Raw genomic sequence first — 19,471 nt, 5'->3', positions numbered from 1 at the left:
GTAACTATAAGTCATCAGAAGGGCTGGGGCTACAGCTAGGTGGACAGAACATGACCAGCACATTCAAGGTTCTGGGTTTGATTCCTCAACATTTACAAAACACTAAACAATTTATCTTAAAAGCACAAAACTGTCATGTCAAAGGAAAGAAAAACAAGAAGAGAAGGCCCTATAGTGCCTGCAAGCAATTACTGTAGCAAAAACATAGACAGAGGGGTCCATGGACTCCGACAGTCAGAATGTTTTAAGAAGATGGAAATGATGTACAAACTGAGATGGTGAGAAGCTAAAGCAAAGGACTACACGTGAGCGCACTGCACAGAACGAAGTCTGGAAGTCAAACATAATTCTACCCATCCCTGCTGAGACGTGTGCTTAGTTACAGCTGCACACTCTATAAATGTTGGCCAAATCTAACCACTGTGATTCGACATAAACAAATCCCAGGGTGCAGACAGGTCACTAAAAATTCAAGTCTCAACCAAGGGAAGTCATTAGAAATCACTGAAGACATCCAATAGGAGACCCAGAGGGGCCACATCTCACTCTGAGTAGAATCTAGACCTATATAAGGAAGATACTCTAGGACTATAGTTTTTCGCTCTTGATACTATTGACACTTTGAGATAAAATCATATTTCATATGAAGAGCTGTCCTAGCTTCTGTCTATTAGATGCCACTACCACTCCAACTATGAGACATAAAATGTTTCTAGACACTGCCAAATGTCCATGGAAGACAAAAGTGTTCAACGTTATGAGACCCTTTCTAGCAAAACTCTAAATAGGCCTCAGTGAAGTGAGACTGCTCTGCAAATAACTTAACCACTTGTTAGAACAGACTGTAATTCTACAAGGACAAATGCATTAAAAATCAAGACACACAGTGTAACATCCAGCCAGGCATGAGGATGCATACCTATAATCGGCACTGAAGGCTGAAGCAGGAAATCTTCAAGGTCAAGGCCAACCTGGAATATCTAGCAAGACTGTGTCTCAAATATAAAAATAAACAGAAAAACAATTGAATAATATCTATTTTTTAAAAAGATCATTTACATAAAGCACCGAAAAAGCTAGGACAAAATCCAACATCTGTTCAAGAAAAAAGAAGAGAGAAAATACCCATCAAGTTGAGGAATACAGAGAACTTCCTCCCACTTCATATGAGCACACATGAAAACTGGAGATCTCAGACTGTAGCTAGTCCTTAAAGACACAGCACACCCACTCCCATTGTACTCAGTGTTATAGCCAGAGCAATGGGGCAACAAAAAGAAATTAAAGAATATCTAGACTGATTAAACAGAAATAAAGTTGTCTTTATTTATAGATAACATCCTAACACTGTTTATTCACAAATAGTAAGATTCTATAGAAAGAAAATCATAAAGAAATTACCAAAACAATGAGAGAAAAAGTCTCTGAGTATCAACAAATTCAACAAAGTCACAAGGTAAAAGATAATAAAGAACATTCTGTTGTATCTCTAGACATTAGGACAAATCGAACTCTTTTCTTTAAAATTCATTGCAATGACATTAATGTAAGAAGTTAGATGGAGAGAAATCTGAGTTACATTTTTGAGATATATTTTTACCTTTTTTGAAAACAAACTAAGTCAATATAACTTTTTTCTTAAAATTGTAAGAAAAAAAGGAATTCTTTCAAGTAACTTTAAGGTACAATATTTCAACTGTATGTCCTTGGGTTTAAATTTACCCTATGTCAGAAAGAACTGCTGGAAAACACTGAGATATCTGAGTTGTTCCATTATAGTAATGTTGCTATTCTGAAGCTATTTTATAAATACTAACAATTAAAGTTAACTATTCTGCTCTTGCTATAAACTAACACTTTCTATGAGCAAAAGTATAAGAAAAACTTAAAATCAGAAAATAGCAATACAACTGGTGAATCTTTAAATTAGATACCATAGTTCTGTTACAGAAAGGAAGGATAGTGTGAAAACCATCATACCTGAGTGCCTCTTATTGTTCTCCACAGATTTGTTTCTATTAATGTAAAACAAATCACTGAGAAAAAGATTCATTTAGATGCATATAAAATAAGCCTATCATGTATTTTGCCAGAAAGTAAAACCTACTATACCCTAAAGAAGATTATTCTCACCACATCTATAGCAAAGAGGCTGCTATCATCCCAGATGTCAGGTGAAATTGCTTGTCCAATGAGCATCAGGTCCTCTGCAAGTAGTTCCAGAACTCTAATTATCATTTCTCGGCTACCTAGATATAGAAATAGGAGAAAGGCAAAAGGGAAAAAAGTGACTCAATTTTCAGATAATCTCTTAGATCCCCTAGCTAGGCATGATTCCAAAGTCCTATTTCCCCATCTTTGACATTTTTAAAACTGCTGGCAAGATGAATGAGGAAGTCACAATCTCAATACAGCAAACCAAATGGACTCATAAGTGGAAAAGTTACTCAAAAGTAGAAATAACTAAAAATACCATAAAACAGATTAACCAATTTCAAACTCAGAGTCTATCCATGTTACACATTATATGCAACAAAACAAGCAAATTTAGAGAATGCATTCTAATCACTTCTGTCTAGCAACACAAGCTTTAAGTTTTATCACATGAGAATTTTTATACCTAAGAGTCACATAGAAAGTTAATTTTGTACCACAGAAACTAAAAGAATAAATGTCCAGCCACATAATCGTATACTAAACAAACTATAAGAAATACCATCCATAGCTGAGGATGTAGCTAAGTTGGTTGGGTGCTTGCTAGCTTGCTTGAGGCCCTGGATTCTTTCCCAGCATGGCCAACACCAGTGTGGTAAGACACATCTCAGATCCCATTACTCAAGAGGTGATGGCAAGAAGATCAGAAGTTCAATGAAGCACAAATATTAAAACCCAGAGTCAGATACTGAGGTTCAACCCAAAAGCCACTAAAGAAGTCAAGCCTCTAGAGAAGTCTTAGTCTGTGGACAACCACAGACTAAGCCTCTCTCTCCTCCCATTTTATATTCTCTCTAGTACTAGGATTAAAGACATGTGACTCCCTAGTACTGGGATGAAAGATTTGAGCCACCACCACCTGGATTTGGTTCTGCATTGATCTTGTGTAGCCCAGGGTGGTCTTGAACTCAGAGATCCATCTCCCTTTGTCTCCCAAATCTTGGGATTAAAGATGTGTGCCACCACTGCCTGACATCTGGTGGCTTAGCTTTGCCCTTCTGATCTTCAGGCAAGCTTTCCTTATTAAAACACAAAATATAGTTTTTGAGCTATGTAGTAAATTTAAGTCCAGGCTGGGATACCTGAGACTCTGTCTAAAAGACAAACAAACAAAAACACCACTACCCACAAACATTCCGAGACATGCTGTGCTAACTAGACATGGCGGTACACCACACCTTTGATACCAGCACCATTTTACATAACCTGTTCTTGGTCTTATTACCAGGCCATCTCAAAAGAACACACCAACACTCCCCTAAAAGAAACCATTAAATCTCTTTTCTTAGGTAAGACTGAAAACAAAAGCATTTCTAAAATTCTGAGTGAGGCAAATTTTCAAATAAGATTATCCTATCCTTCACCTTAAAGGTTAATTCCTAATGAATTATTAGTTAAACAAACTCCTGAATCACAGAGATCTACATTCATTTTTTAATAACAGCTGGAGCAAACTCTCTCTGCACCTCTTACAATGATGAACAATTACAAATTATGCAATAATTTACTGCAAAAGGGCAAGGGAACATTTAGAAATTTTTATGTGCAAGATATAGCTTTATAATTATCAATCTGACTTTTTGCAACAAATTAAAGAAAGGTTAAATGGAAAATCATTAAGTCTAAAACTGTTCTTCCCAATATACCTGACGAATAAACAATAACACTTGATGATGCCAAAGTTCACCTCTCCCATGACACAGCACTATCAGCTATCAAGTGTGCACTCACACCCACTGTGGCAAGGAAAGGGGCAGGGTTTGCCGAGGCATAAGTGCTTCCCAAATTTACACCTCTGTTCCACTTTCCTCCCCATCACCTCCACGCAGGAAGAGAATAAAAACAGAAAAATCTTAAAATTTAAACTAGTAATGTGGGATTTTTTTTTTTTTTTTTTTTTTTTTTTTTTTTTTTTTTTTGGTTTTTCGAGACAGGGTTTCTCTGCAGCTTTTTTAGAGCCTGTCCTGGAACTAGCTCTTGTAGACCAGGCTGGCCTCGAACTCACAGAGATCCGCCTGCCTCTGCCTCCCGAGTGCTGGGATTAAAGGCGTGCGCCACCACCGCCCGGCTGTGGGATTTTTTTTGATAATTAGACTAACAAAAGAAAAAGTCATTTATATTTTTAACTTGACAAGTTTATCAACTACAAAAATGTGTAGTTTTAGGCACGAGTACTTCTCTAGAAATCATAAAAACCTGGTTCAATTTCCAAAACTGAGGGAGAACGTAAAGACTCACAGAATAAAAATCATTACTGCATCCAGTACTTTGTTTACACTGAAAAAAGTTGAAAAGCAGGGACTCCACATTTAGAGCTTTTGGTCAGGGTCCTGCTATTGGTCATCTGACATTAGGTAAGTCTAAAATCATTTGAAGCCCTAGCTTCCTCCTTTGAAAACATGAGGACAAAAATACTAACTGCCACTGCTGAATAAGAAAGTAGGTTGCGACAGATACAGGCTATAACCCTCATAAAATCAAGTGCCAATATACCACCAAGTGCCAATATACCACCAACTGAGCAGCAGGGACTCTACATAGGGCTTCATTAACAGACTCTGGTAGAGATGAATCATCTTGTCACTGTTACCACTCTTTAGGAAAAGCATTCCTAGTACACATGAGTAAATTGTGACCCAGAATATTTGGGTGCTGTTTTACAGAAAAATATGTTATAATAGTCGGAAGGTGGTGGCACATGCCTTTAATCCCAGCACTCAAGAGGCAGAGACAGGCAGATCTCTATGAGTTCAAGGCCAGTCTAGTCTACAAGAACTAGTTCCAGGACAGCCAGGGCTGTTACACAGAGAAACCCTGTTTCAAAAAACAAAACAAACAAACAAAAGATTATAAAGTATAAAGGTTAGAAATCCAGCTACAAGGTTTGGTTACCATTTCCTGGCTTATAAAATATAAATTCAGCTGGAGAAATGGCTCAGAAGTTAAGAGCACTGGCTGCTCTTGAAAAGGACTCAGGTTTGATCCCCAGCATCCATACGGTAGTTTATAACCCTTTGTTATTCATTCAAGGGGATGTGATGCCCTTTTCTGGTCTCCATGGACACCAAGCACAAACAGTCATACACATAAAAATAAATAAATCTTTCTTTAAAAGACATGAATGTTGAAAGTGAGCAACAGAGAGTATCTCAAACAGCAACTAAAGAGCGAGAGTGATTTTTTTGTTGGTCTTAATGTATCTTTCTTAACTTTTTTCACCTAAATTTTATAGTGTTCATATATTTAAAATACAGAAGAAGCCCTTGATAATAAAAATCTATCAATAGAAAAAATATTCTATTTGAATATTAGCATGGCACCCACATTTAGTAAAGTAAAAAAGGAGAGAAGTTTATTAATTTCATAGGAGAGCTAAGTAAAAATAGATACTAAAAACCTTAATAACAGGCTCCAAAGCTACAGAGAAACCCTGTCTCGAAAAACCAAAAAAAAAAACAAAAAAAAAAACAAAAGAAAAAAACCTTAATATGAAAGAGAAGGAGCCAGTCACATAAACACAATCTGTAAGAAAGGAGACTCCGGACACACTAACCTGTTCTTAGCAGAGGAACTGCTGCCTCCAGGATGGAGATACAGAACTGGGGAAGACTGAGCTGCTGGAACTGCAGCTCCAGTGCGTCCTCTGTCTCCAGCTCCGGCAGATCTTCGTGTGCCACATCCAAAGAAGGCACAGATATCCTAGAGTTCACGTGAGCATGCGCACTACTCCCGCTGGAAGGTAAACAAAGGCAGACCTTGAGTTAAGGAAGCAATGCTCCAACAGACCTGCTGTTCCCTGCTGCACAGAACTCACACAACTCACAATCACACTGATTCATGGAACAATTCTGCCATATCACACTAAATTCCATAGAGAGAGCATAAGACTATACACGAAGGAGCTTGGGGTGCAGCTCAATGACACAGCACTTACCTATCATGTACTGGACTATGAACTTCATTACCACAAAAGAAAACTTGAACATGAAGTGAAAAATCTATTTATTTACATGTTGATTTTCATGCTGATGATTTTGAAACACCACATTCCATAGCAGCAAACAAGAGCAGCAATAACCCACTCACTTCTAAAACAAAATATGTAGGCTTACAGAAAAGCATTGAAGGGAGCCAGTTTATCCTGGGCTGAGGGCTTCTGTGATATCCGGCTATTGTTCTAAGTAAGCCAATGTGAGCAACTAAAGAATGGCCTCAAAGATACCATGGGAAATGGGTTATTTTATTAGCATATAATCAACATCATATAATGATTCTGAAAGGGGTTTCTCCACTAAAAAATTCTTACCTTAGGTCCTCAAAATTCTGATTTCTGTTATTCACAACTATAGCTGAATCATTGAAATATGCTATTAGGACATTTAAAACTGCCCTGATTTTATGCCTATTTCCTTATGTCTTAGCTTCAAGATGCCAAGCATCCCAAAATATGGACATAAATCACCCAAGTTTCTCTCATGTCTGACAGACCCTGTGAGGGTACTGTTCACACATATAGAACAAGGCAGTAAAGCATGCCTTATAAGCAAGGTAAAAAAAAAAAAATGTAAGTCAAAAAAATCTGTAAGTCATCAGTCAAGCACAGAATGAGCACTGTACTCTCCTGCCACACACAGCCCCAACTCTACTCCTTAGCAAGTGGTTTCAACCCCTTGAAAATTCAGGCTTTTCTGTAAACAATGGCAACAATAACAATGACTATCCTATTATAAAACTGTCTGAAGGTCACTAAGAGATCAAGAATGTCAAACATGTGATACCAACACCATGCTCATGAGCACCTGAATCTGGTGAGGCTGTGGAGCAGCAGCACCAACCCAGCCAAGACACTGACTACCTTCCTGAACATTACATAGGACGGCAAACAAGAGAATATTTATGGCCTAGGATAAACTAACACAGAAATCCAATGCCATCCCTTCAAGTGAACATATGGAAACTCTGTATTCACACAGACAAATGATGCCCCTTGAAAGAGTATCCATCTAAAAAATATTCTCTAACTATTCCTTTCCTATACAATTTTAAATTATGGTTAGACTTACAAAAATGTGTATAAAAATAGCATTTAAAAATTTAAGTCAGGTATTGAGAGACAGCTTCACGGATAAAGGCACTTACCAGGAATGTCTGATGACCTGAATTAACCCCCAAAAGACATGTAAAGGTTAAAAAGAGAATAAAACCAACAAAGCTGTCCTCTGACCGCCACACATTTGCAGAGCATGCTAGCCCCTCTGCTCCTCTACACACACACACACACACACACACACACACACACACACACACACACAAATGCCGTCATGCTGGTTTGGTAGCACAGAGAGTCAGTAAGAAAATATAAATGTGTAAATGCGTACTGACTATGAAAGCTAGTGATTTTAACAGGCCTATACACAGGGCAATAATTCAAGAGGAAACAGGAAGGAACAATTCTCTCCACATAAAATACAAACAAGAACAAAAGAGCCAGTCACCTGGAAGACACCGCATCCCAGTCCTGACCATCTCCTCGAGGCCGCTGGCCTGTACGCCCAACCACAGAAGGTCGAGGGCTGCTACTTCCTGGGGATGGGTTTGGGGAATGGTAAGTACCTCTTGCTTCATGACAATAAGACAAAGAAGAATTCTGGGAGATTGTATCTGGAGAAATAAAGAAATACAATTGCACCTTAGTAGTAGAAACAGGATTGTGATAATATGGATTATATCCACCAGTCTTCCAGAAAAATTAACAAGAGACAGAATGATTCTGCAGAAACAAAATTCAAAGAGTAAGTCAACCTTTCCAGAAAATATTCATGATTTTAAGAAACTCTGGGTAGAGACGTCAAGACTGTGAAGCAGAACTAGGTAACATTTCCTGGCTTTAAGTTCTCAAGGCAGGGGCTTGAACCACATTCAAACACCAAACAAAATGAAACATCAATCTAAATATGAGCTAAAGGCATAAATGCTCCTCCCAGCCATGAGAAAATCTTCAAGGCAATGGATTCTTAGATATTGAAATCAAAAACATAAACAACCAAGTAAATTAGATCAACTGACTTTATCACTTTAAAACTTTTGTTCATCAAATTATATTACAAGAAAGTCTAAAGACAAAAAACTGTGGTAAAAATATTTGCAAAGTATATATCCAGTAAGGGTTTAATATTATGAATATATTAATGACTCCTAACACTCAACAGTAAACAAAGAACTAGCCAAAAATGGACAAGGATATTAATAGCTATTTCTCCAAAGAAGACAAAAAAATAACAAACAGCACATGAAAAATCACTAGTGAGTTTGTCACTCATCATTAGTGTCTGGAGATGCAAATACAAAGGACAGCAATACCCACTTGGCACCTATGAAATGTTATGATAAGGAGCAAGAGCATGAGTAACTATGATATGCTAAAGCTTTATGCAGGGCTTGTAGAAAAGGGAAATATTGCAGCTACCATGAAGGGCTTGGAGACTTGCCAACGCTAAAGAAAGACCTAGCGTATCATCTTCAGCTCCATTCCTACATACACAAAAGGCTCAAACACACACACATGTAGAACACTGTTCACTGACACACGACTCAAGTTAGATACAACATACAGGCTCCTAAAGAGATGAATGAATAAACAAATATGGCACATACACACAATGGAAAACTATTCAGCAACAGGAAGAAATAAAATACTGATACACAGTGTAACAAAGACATGGCTTTACACCTGAGGGTTGTCAAGAGACTTGACCCTAGAGGGGTTCCCAGGTTTCCAGGGAGACGCCCCCAGTTAGTTCCTTGGGCAGCTGAGGAGAGGGAGCCTGAAAAGGCCAGTTCCTATAGCCATACTGATGAATTTCTTGCATATCACCATAGAACCTCCACCTGGCGATAGATGAAGAAAATGACAGAGCCCCACATTGGAGCACCGGACTGAGCTCCCAAAGTCCTGATGAGGAGCAGAAGGAGAGAGAACATGAGAAAGAAAGTCAGGACCGTGAGGGAACCTCCACCTGGTGATAGATGAAGAAAATGACTGAGCCCCACATTGGAGCACTGGACTGAGCTCCCAAGGTCCTGATGAGGAGCAGAAGGAGAGAGAACATAAGAAAGTCAGGAACGTGAGGGGTGCGTTCACTCATGGAGACAGTGGGACAGAACTAATGGGAGATCACCAACTCCAGTTGGAATGGGACTGATGGATCATGTGACCAAACCCATCTCTCTGAATGTGGCCAACAGTGGGGGCTGACTGAGAAGCAAAGGACAATGGCGCTGGGCTCTGATTCTTCTTCATGGACGGGCTCTGTGGGAGCCTTCTCAGCTTGGTCGATCACCTTCCTGGACCTGTGGGGAGTTGGGAGGACCTTGGTCTTAACATAGAGTAGGGAACCCTGATGGCTCCTTGGCCTGGAGAGGGAGGGAGGGGAGGTATGGGTGGAGGGGAGGGGAGGGAAGGGGGAGGAGAAGAGGAGGAGATGGAAATTTTTAAATATAAAAAAATAAACCATGAAAAAAAAAAGACATGGCTTTAAAACATTACAAAGAAAATGAACCAGACACAAAACAACAAATTCTATATGACCTCACATATACCTAGAATAGACAAAATTCTCAATAAATTAGAGATTAACAGAGGCGTTAGGGAAAGAAGAAATGGGGAGTTGTTAGTTAATGCCTCTCTTCGGGGTAACAAACAATGTCTACAGAGAGCTGTAAAACTGTGAGCATTAAATGCATAGTGCATACTTTTTTAACAAGCCATAATTACATTTATGTTATAAATGCATGTAAGCCAGGCATAGTAGTACATGTTTTTATTCTCAGAACTAGGGAGGCAGAGACAGGAAGGCAGAGATCAATATGAGTTCGAGGCCAGCTTCATCTACATAGTGAGTTTTAGGACAGCAAGAGCTACATAATGAGATCCTGTCTCAAGAAAATGAAATGAAATAAATAAATAAATGTGTTCACATATTTATAATAACATATAATGTTCACATATCTATAGATAACACACAGGATAGTGAAAGAAGACCACAGCATTTCATATCACGTGTGTATTTGCAAACAGCTAAAGACAATAACAAGCACATAATAGATACACAGATACATTGACAGAGGACAGATTTACAAGGGGAAAGAATAGCACCTCGCACAGTACTTCAAAAACTATGAAATGCTTACCCCTGTAACCTCTCTCATCTACCTCACTTCCTGGCACCTGGCTCAGGACCCCGTGCTCTCTGAGTCCACATTTGTCCTGCTCAAGCACATTAGCTACTTGCCACCTTGGGCTCTGACTCCCCTGGAACACTCTGCCTGTAACACTTTAAGAGGAAGACAACCATCCATCTAAAAAGAGTGGCGTCCGTTCTGTCACATCGTATTTTTATTTCCTTTGATCACTTCTTGTTAGAAACAAGCCTGATTTTCATTATCTTCCTCAGCTGTCTAAAATACAGGACTGTAAGTATTGGGCTGCTCTGTCAGTGCGACCTACGCTGAGGCTAGTCTATCAGTGGGATATGGTGGGAGATACCGAAGAACATATGCATACACGGTTTGCCTTCAGACACCATTTCTATTAACACAAGAACTTTTTCTCTGATAAAGCATGGGGGCCAAGCTCTCTGGGATCTCTTACAAACTCCATGTCCCACAAATATAATGAGAGCCCACAGCCTCGGTCTATAGTAATTGCAGTGCAAAATACAAACACTCAAGTACCAGAGGATGAGTGAAGCTCTCAAGTAAACAGGGTAACAAATGACTGGGGTTTTGTATTCACCTTTCAAAGCACGGTGTATATATAGGCTCACAGAAATCAGGCTGCAGAGACTCTGCCTATGCCACCCTGTACCCCATCTGTCCACTAGGTGACACTTTTCCTTCGAAAAGCCTGCTGCTGCCAGCACATCTACATATGCTACAACTCAAAAAGCATAAACGTGGTTTTACTAAAATACAAATCAGTGTTTTTCAAACAAAACAATTTGTTAACACAACATATACCTTGTATTAAAATTCCCTAAGTCCCACATGAATTGTTACAATCTGGATCATAATCCTCAGCCCCATAAGGATGGGGAATCCGGGGATAAACAGAAAAGTATCTGCAAATGCCTAAGCAAGTAAATTCATCACAAAGAAGCTTCAGATAATGGAACTTCTGCTACACCATCCTAAGATGAAAAGGCAGAAGCCTCAGAAGGGAAACACAACAGAAACAGAAAGGGTTAAAAAGGAGATACGAAAGGTGGGAACAGCCAGGGCACTGCACAGTTGAGCAATGAAGCACACTTGCTGATCTTCCTCAGCACCCAAGTTTGGTTCCCAACATCCACATCAGAAGGATCACCTGTGTCTGTAACTCCAGCTCCAGGGGATCCAACACCTCTGACTTCCTCAGGCACCTGCACTTATGTGCACATACCCACATGTAGAAACAAAATACGTATTATTAATAAGAATAAAAATTAATCTTTAAAAAATAATTTTATACCATCTGCAAAGAACTATATATTCCTTTTTTGAGAAAAGTCCCAGAAAGTTATGGACCATGAATGACCTGACCGCCTATAGGTAGAACTGACTGCCATTGGCCTTTCCTGATGTATGAGCCTGTAAACCCACATGACACGCCTCATAAACCACCTTATAAACTCATTTAGGAAAGAAAAGTTCTTCAGATAAAAATAAGTATACTGAAATATTTTTACCTAATATTTTATTAAATCCTTTGAGCATAAGCCACCAACATCACATACACAGCCATTGTTAAAACCCTTGCAGCAAATCTCATTAAGCTGGCACCAACCTCTGGATGTGTGCTACTATACTTCAGTGAGTGTGTGTGTGTGTGTGTGTGTGTGTGTGTGTGTGTGTCTCTTTCTTAGTGCCCACACTTGAATCTTTATGAAAGTCTTTTTCTTAGTTAATTCCAACTATGCTTTCTTTTAAAAAGTGGTGTGTGTGTGTGGCTGGGGGAGTTAGGGGGTATCATGGTGTTCTGTGATTTACGTATTTCTATTCAGGGATCCGATAATATTTTAAGACTTGGAATTTGTATTGTGAAATGCATACAAAATAAACTTCCAAGTACAGTGGACAGTTCTCAGAAGAAGATAAAGAATTCCACTATCTGTGAACAGATAAGCAAAGTACCTTGTTTATTTGAGAAAAGGTTGGGGTCTCGGTAAAAGTTGAGTCTGTTTCTTAAACACGTGCACAGCTGCTGCAAACAGGACACCGACTGTAATGCCACCCGATGCTTCCCGTCTCCCCCAAAGGCCAGCTTCACCAGGCATAAGAGGCCCTGAGAAAGGAGAGTGAAACCAGTCACAGAGAGCTCAACTCCAAAAAGCGATGTAGTTAGGCTTGGTGGTCAGGCCCAGGATTCCAGCGCTTGGGAGGCAGAGGCAGGAGGATCACCACAGTTTAAGGCAGCAGTCCCGTCTACACAGCAAGTCCCAGGGCATATATAACAAGACTTGAGTTTGTTTTTTTTTTATTAATGTTTTGAGAACTACATGCAAGAAGAAAAGAGGATGTGGGACTTAAATAAGGAAAGGTGAATAATCAAAGAAGTAAGGTTACAAATTTTGATAAAATAAGAAACTAGGGCCATACGGCTAAAACTCTTGCCACACAAGCCTGACACCCTGAGTTTGATGCCCAAAATTCACATAAAGTAAAAGGAGGGAATCAGCTTCAGAAAGTGTGCTGCCTGTCTGCTGCAGCATCAGGTACTCAGAGAGTGTGTTGTCTGTCTGCTGCAGCATCAGGTACTCAGACAGTGTGCCGCATGTCTGCTGCAGCATCAGGTACTCAGACAGTGTGCCACATGTCTGCTGCAGCATCAGGTACTCAGACAGTGTGCCGCATGTCTGCTGCAGCATCAGGTACTCAGGCTGTCAGTACACTCGAGCCCATGTGAGTCTCAGACCAGGCAAGGAAACAAAGCCAGACCTCACCTCGAGCACAGTTTGTAAAGCTAATTAGGGCTGGTGAGATGGCTCACCAGTTAACAACACTTGTTCTTGCAAAGAACCTGAGTTCAATATCCGGTACCCATATAATGGCTCACAGCCATCCATAACTCTAGTTCTAGGGGACCTGATGCCCACTTCTGACCTCCATGATCCCCAGGCACATACATGGTATATAGACACACATGCAGACAAAACACTTTTATGCACCGGGCGGTGGTGGTGCACGCCTTTAATCCCAGCACTCGGGAGGCAGAGGCAGGCGGATCTCTGTGAGTTCGAGGCCAGCCTGGTCTACAAGAGCTAGTTCCAGGACAGGCTCTAAAAAAGCTGCAGAGAAACCCTGTCTCGAAAAAAATTAAAAAATAAAAAAATAAAAAAAAAATAAAAACTTATGCATAAAATAAAAAATAAGTAAATGAAAACAATGAAAAGCATGACTAAAGGAGACAGTATTTCCTATATCTAGTATCTGTAAAAACCCAATCTGGGAGAAGGAAAGGCCCATTGTACTGCACAGCACACAGAATCACAGCAAGTCCTTTGCACCTCACACAGCTGAAGCGCTTTTCGGGCTTTGGTAAAGAACAGCTTTGTTTGTTTCTGTTTGTCATCAGTGATGGAAGTTGCCCACACTGCTAATTGCTGGGGTCCACTCAGTCTGAGTAAGGACCAAAGGCCCTCAGAGATTACTAGATGCTATAGGTACATCATAATCCCCACCTGAATCTCTCTCCACTGGAGAGGCAGAGACTGCACCAAGGGAAAGGGCTAGTCAATATGCTCATTGATAACAGACTTCCCCAGCATTATGTCCTAAACATAAAATACTCAAAGGTTACTGCTGCCCATCCCTAACTTCTAATGCTACTGTCTCCCTTAAAAATCCACAAACCGGTCTGGTGAGATGACTCAATGGGTGAAGGCATTTACCATGCAACCTGGTGACCTAAGCTTGATCCCTAGAACCCACATCAAGGTGGAGGGAGAGTCAACTCTATAAAGTTTTCTGACTTCCACATGCACACTTTGGTGTGTGTGTCAAAACACATAACAAGAAATTTAAAACCTTAAATTTAAAAAAGACAATAATCCAAAAATGACAATTTGAGATAGACAAAGATGGTAGAAACTACTGTCCACTAAAAGAAGTAACCAGATAAATTAGAGAAAGTAGTTTAAATAACTCAATAGTTCACTTTTTTAAATATGTTAATACAAATTTTATTCTATTACCATGCTGTGCACTTGGTAATTTGTGGTGAAATAAATTGTTTGTTTTAAAACCTAAAGCAATTACAAGAACTTACCTGAACAATCTTCGGTCTCTGAAGGAAAATCTCAGCAGGAAAGTCTTGCATGATCACGTCTTTCAGAAGTTCACATGTATTCCAGATCAGGTTGTGGTTGCTACTTCTCAAAGAGCTGAGACAACAGAGTTAGATGTCAGGAGGAGTCCACCTACACCTGCCTACGTCAGCTAAGGCATAACACCTCCACTGCACCTTAGGGTTAGCAGCGGCATCACTCTTCCTGGGGAAGAAAAGCATACTCCATCTTTGCGTAGTGGACTCTGAAGAGCAGCTTCTTCCATATACCTACATCTTATAAAACTGTGACTGCTTGCTGGCACTCTAGAATAGGAACTACATCACAATAACCATTGAGTGTGGAAACTATCATAGTTCTACCAAATGGGATTGGTGAGGTCACACATAACTTTCTAATTAAAATAAAAAGCAAAAGCCTGTATAGTGGTAATCATCAAATTCCACTGTCTAGTCATCTTCCCTGTCCCTCATCCCTCGGGTTCTACTTACCTGAGGATGTAGCAATTGTACACAGTCTACCTCAACAACTCAACTGGAGGTAGTCCACCTCTTCCTCGGGTACTAACTCACAACTAATAAAGCACCCCAACCCTTTCTAAGGTGGGCACTACCTCTTCAATACTTTTCCCTAAGAAAATGATGGCAGCATTATCAGAAATCACCTGTATCTTGCCTTAACTCTTTCAAATTTGATTTTTCATCTAAATTCATACCTTATCAAGAGGCAAACCATTTATTGTGACTTCAATGGAATTGTACCAAGTGAATGTGGATATTAAAAACACTCTCTGGGACTAGAGAGATAACTCAGTAGTCAAGAGTACATGCTGCTCTTGTAGAGGACCCAGGTTCAAATCCCAGCACCCACATCCAGTTCTCAACCACCTGTAACTCCAGCTCCAGGGCATCAGATGCCCTCTTCTTGACTTTTCTGGCATAACTAAAAATACAAATAAAACTTTCTTTTTGTTTAATTTCTAAGGCAGGGTCTCAACACGTTTCCCTGGCTGGCCTCAAACTCGCAGAGATCCACCTGTCTATTTCTAAATAAAAGTGCATCCCACTATGGTCGGTCCTGAAAACAAACCTTAAAAAAACAATAACAGCAAACAAAACTCTGCAAACTTACATAGCAACCCTCTATTTCTGAAAGTAATAAAATTAGTATACACTAGATAAGATCAGTGGAGTCATCTCTAACGTTCTCAACAACAGCAAGTTTTTCTAATAGAGCCCACATTTTATTATATATTCTATTAAAAAGATTACTTATATTTAATTTTTTCATTGTTCTCCATGAAGGACACAGGAAATGGAGAGTTAATCTATACAGAAAGAGAGCACGTTATGAAAGACTATGTAAGATTCCAACCACAAAGAGAAACTGGGTTGAGTCAGGTGTAAACTGGGCGTTTATTACCACAGCATAGGAGAGGAACAAAGTGGAGGGAAAAGTGAGCAGGTCAAGGTCATTCTTGGCTACTCTATTAAGTTTGAGGCCAGCCTAGGCTATCTGGGAAGGGAAAAAATGGGCATATAGACTGTTAAAAGATAGAGACGGACAATAATATTCTGGTTTTCTTTTTTTGAAATACTGAAAATTGTACCTTTTTTCAACACTTGTTACCATTTCCAGATGACAATGCATTGTGAACTGTACCTTTCATTGGAGGAGAGAACATGTCTGTCTGTTGTGGTCAGAGGTAGCCAAGGAAATACAGAAAACTTCAGCCACTTTACAGTCGGGTTTCCTGTTAAAAGAATAGCAAAACTTCAGATGTCAAAGGATCACACATGACAGCATGCACATAATATCTATAAGCTGTGAGATGAAGTAAACCGTTCTCTTCCACACTGCTTCTGGTCAGGGTGTTCTTCACAGCAACAGAAGTACAAGAGTGGAACCAGAAGAGGACAACCACACACAGAGACCTGGAAGCGAGACTTCTGGAAGGAGAACGCTGAACTGGAATCTCCCGATGCTAGGTCAACTGGCTAGTAGAGCAACAGTGATGGAAAGGAAAGCAGGCTGACCCGAGTCTCCGAGCAGAACAGCAGGATGGATGGTCTCATCTCATAAGCTGGAGAGTGGATAAGCCCACCAATGCATCGTACCTACTAAGAACCTGTGTTCAACAGACACGAAGTTCTAATGACAATGCTATCACCTGCCTACAGTGACTCAATACACCTTATAAAGTATAAAACCTGACCACTCAGACTCAAAACCTCAGCTAGGACAAAGCAGATGAAACATTAAATTCCATGCTAAAGTTTTCCAGACTGACCACAAAATATCTTCAGGGCAAGAAACAGAGAATCCATTGACCATTTATTCACCAATCAAAAACTTCCCTATATATATATATATACATACCCACTGGCCCTGGTGGTACTTCCATCTGCTGGATATTACTTTTATCTTGGGGAAAATATCCTGTTAAAACTTCATGCTGTTGTGGCAATTCTGAAAAGAAAACACATTAATTACTATGCTATCAATTAACCTACTAAAATAAAATTCATTTTAAATTATATTATTTTCTCTCAGTCTTTCAATGATTATTAAAACAAAAAGAAACAGAAAAACAAAAAGGCAATCTAGCTTGTTCTCTGAATACTGTATCTTTCAAAACAAGAAAAAAGAAATTACTGTTCCCGTAGATACATACACCGGCAACACACACACTCAAATGTAATAAAGATTTTAAAGAAAAATACACAACAAAATATTAACAAAATTGAATACAGAAAAACAGTTACCAATTTGATCAGTTTGGTAAGTGACAGAACACAGTACAGGAACTTCTGAAGGAAGAACAAAAAGTCCATCGAGAATGCCATCGATCTCGGCCTGTAAGGCTGGTTCCACATTTGGACGGAGCTTAGATAAGAACTCTACTGCACCAAGATCAATCAGGTGTTGGGCTGCTGGGGAGTACTATGGTAAAAGAAAAAGTCTTGAGAATAGCCATGAATATAGAAATGTCCTGAACTTCATTCTACCACAATCAAAACATGGTTATTTTGGTGCATCAAATTTTCTGTTTTGAAAAACAAATTCTTCATTGCTGTACTCTAGAGTAAACAACTTCTGTGAATCAAACATAAAGTAAAAGAGACAAACTTAAGGGAGTGACTTAAGAGAAAGAAGCCAGGACTCTGAGCACTAAAGATACACACTACCAATTCCGCTTTTATTTTTAAATGTTTTATTGTTAAATAGTTCCACCTTTGAAAATGTGTTTCATTATGACACTTTTATACATATTCATCATTGTACTTTGTCTGCCCAACACACACACCACACACTACACACTGATAGGACCCTGCCTCATAGGTTCCCTTCTACTTCCAAGTCTTTCTTTTATAAATAAAATAAGTTACTTTTCTGTACTGACACTTTATCCTGTCCTTACTGTAAATCAAGATACCAAAGTCACTAGAATTCCCTCAGGAGAATAGTGATTTAAAGATAGGAAAAAAAAATGAACTTATACTAACATTGGTCCTAACAACTAAATTGCTCTTAAGGCAGGTACAGGAACAGAAACCATTGTTTTTAATGGAATGGCATTACATGCAATGTTAATTTAACATATTTAAATGTGTTTCTTTTAATACTGAAACGTCTAAATTAAACACAGATATCAGAAAAAATGAAGAAAAACGGGCGACAAATAATCAGAAATAGAAGATACGAGAACTTACTTGTTCTACTTCAACGTTCAGTACAATATGAGATTAGGCTATTACGACAAATGACAAGCAATATCTACCCGAGTGAATTAAAATTCAACCTCTCTAGTTGTCTGCAACATTATTTTAAATCTCAAGTATGTCTTTCAATAAATGATACATTCACTTTTGACCCTGGCTGATTTATTCCAAAATGTTACCTTAACCAATCTGCTTAACAAGTTCAGAACCTCCTCTTTCATTGGGACAGATGGGAAATTGAACCATTCGAGCAAATGGAGAAAAAGCAACCTTTCCTGAATCAGGTCAGCATAGCAGATCAAATTGTGCTCGATCTTGCACAGGATACTTTTGAGGGCGCGTTCCCTGATCTCCACCAGCTGATGGCCTGTCAGAGAAGTTGACACAAAGTAATTTTATCTCCCAATTCTGAAGAGACCACCCACCCGTGACTTATTCTAAATGCGCATGGTTTACTTGGGAGACAATCCGGGGTGAAACCAAGTGAACTATGCGTTCAGGAGGCCGCAGGTGCGTTGGAAGCGGCCGAGGACCACACAGTATGAGCACGGTCCGCGGGCTGCAGGGACTAGGAGAGGTGCCCGCGCGACCCCGACGCTGGAACCCAGCACCACTACGCCAAGACCCGAGGGCTCCTCCGACCCTGGGTAACAAAGACAGTTACCAAGCTTCCGGATGAGCCCCGCCAGAACCATCTTGTCTCCACAATCTGCCGCGACCGGAGAATTAAACTGTCGCGCCACAGCCGCCAGCCATAATTAATGTCCCCCGGAAACTCAGCCAATAGCAACAGAGGTTCCGCGATGTTTACGCTAGACACCCATTTAATATAGAACATTAGGTGAAATGCTTTCATTGCTTCTGCCACCACATGAGGGTACAGTCTCTATAAATTCTACTGATCGTTCCGTAGACCGCAATCTTGGCTCTAAGAAGCCGGAATGAATAAAAGTGTCGAGAGGAGGAAGACGCCTCTTCCGCCAGTGTGCATGTCGGGAGTTGTAGTCCTGGCTCAGCCGGGCTCCCTGCAGGAGTTCCGGACACGCCCCCAACGCGCCTTAGCAGAGAGTTCCGGCTTTCAGGCGCGGGCTCTGAAGCGGGAGCGTAGCTGCTTGCAACAGCCCAATCTCTGTTGCTCTCCTCTCCCTCTAAGATGGGTTTGTTCAGACCTTAACAGTCTGAATGTGTGGCTTCTAGAGCTTGGGTTTTGTT

At 39.9% G+C, this 19,471-nt stretch overlaps 1 protein-coding gene across 3 annotated transcripts in view; it reads right to left on the bottom strand.

The window, feature by feature from the left end:
* Window positions 1–19,078, bottom strand: part of Rttn (rotatin) — a 141,658-nt gene extending 122,580 nt beyond the window's left edge. Inside the window, exons 1-10 of one of the 3 annotated variants that reach the window (XM_038330131.1) lie at window positions 18,924–19,078; window positions 18,439–18,626; window positions 17,303–17,480; window positions 16,917–17,006; window positions 16,200–16,290; window positions 14,519–14,633; window positions 12,385–12,535; window positions 7,710–7,875; window positions 5,768–5,946; window positions 2,134–2,249 (exon numbers count right to left, since the gene is read on the bottom strand). In XM_038330131.1, the coding sequence (XP_038186059.1) occupies window positions 2,134–2,249; window positions 5,768–5,946; window positions 7,710–7,875; window positions 12,385–12,535; window positions 14,519–14,633; window positions 16,200–16,290; window positions 16,917–17,006; window positions 17,303–17,480; window positions 18,439–18,626; window positions 18,924–18,954 (1,305 nt within the window). In that variant the 5' untranslated portion in view covers window positions 18,955–19,078. The remainder of the gene's footprint in view (window positions 1–2,133; window positions 2,250–5,767; window positions 5,947–7,709; window positions 7,876–12,384; window positions 12,536–14,518; window positions 14,634–16,199; window positions 16,291–16,916; window positions 17,007–17,302; window positions 17,481–18,438; window positions 18,627–18,923) is intronic. The other 2 variants (XM_038330132.1, XM_038330133.1) reach the window with 2 other exon arrangements.
* Between the last annotated feature and the right edge of the window lie 393 nt (window positions 19,079–19,471).

This window comes from Arvicola amphibius, chromosome 5 (assembly GCF_903992535.2).
Source record: "Arvicola amphibius chromosome 5, mArvAmp1.2, whole genome shotgun sequence".
Taxonomy (NCBI): Eukaryota; Metazoa; Chordata; class Mammalia; order Rodentia; family Cricetidae; genus Arvicola; species Arvicola amphibius.
The sequence above is the reverse complement of the archived record's forward strand: the minus strand, read 5'-3'. Positions and strand labels throughout refer to the sequence as shown.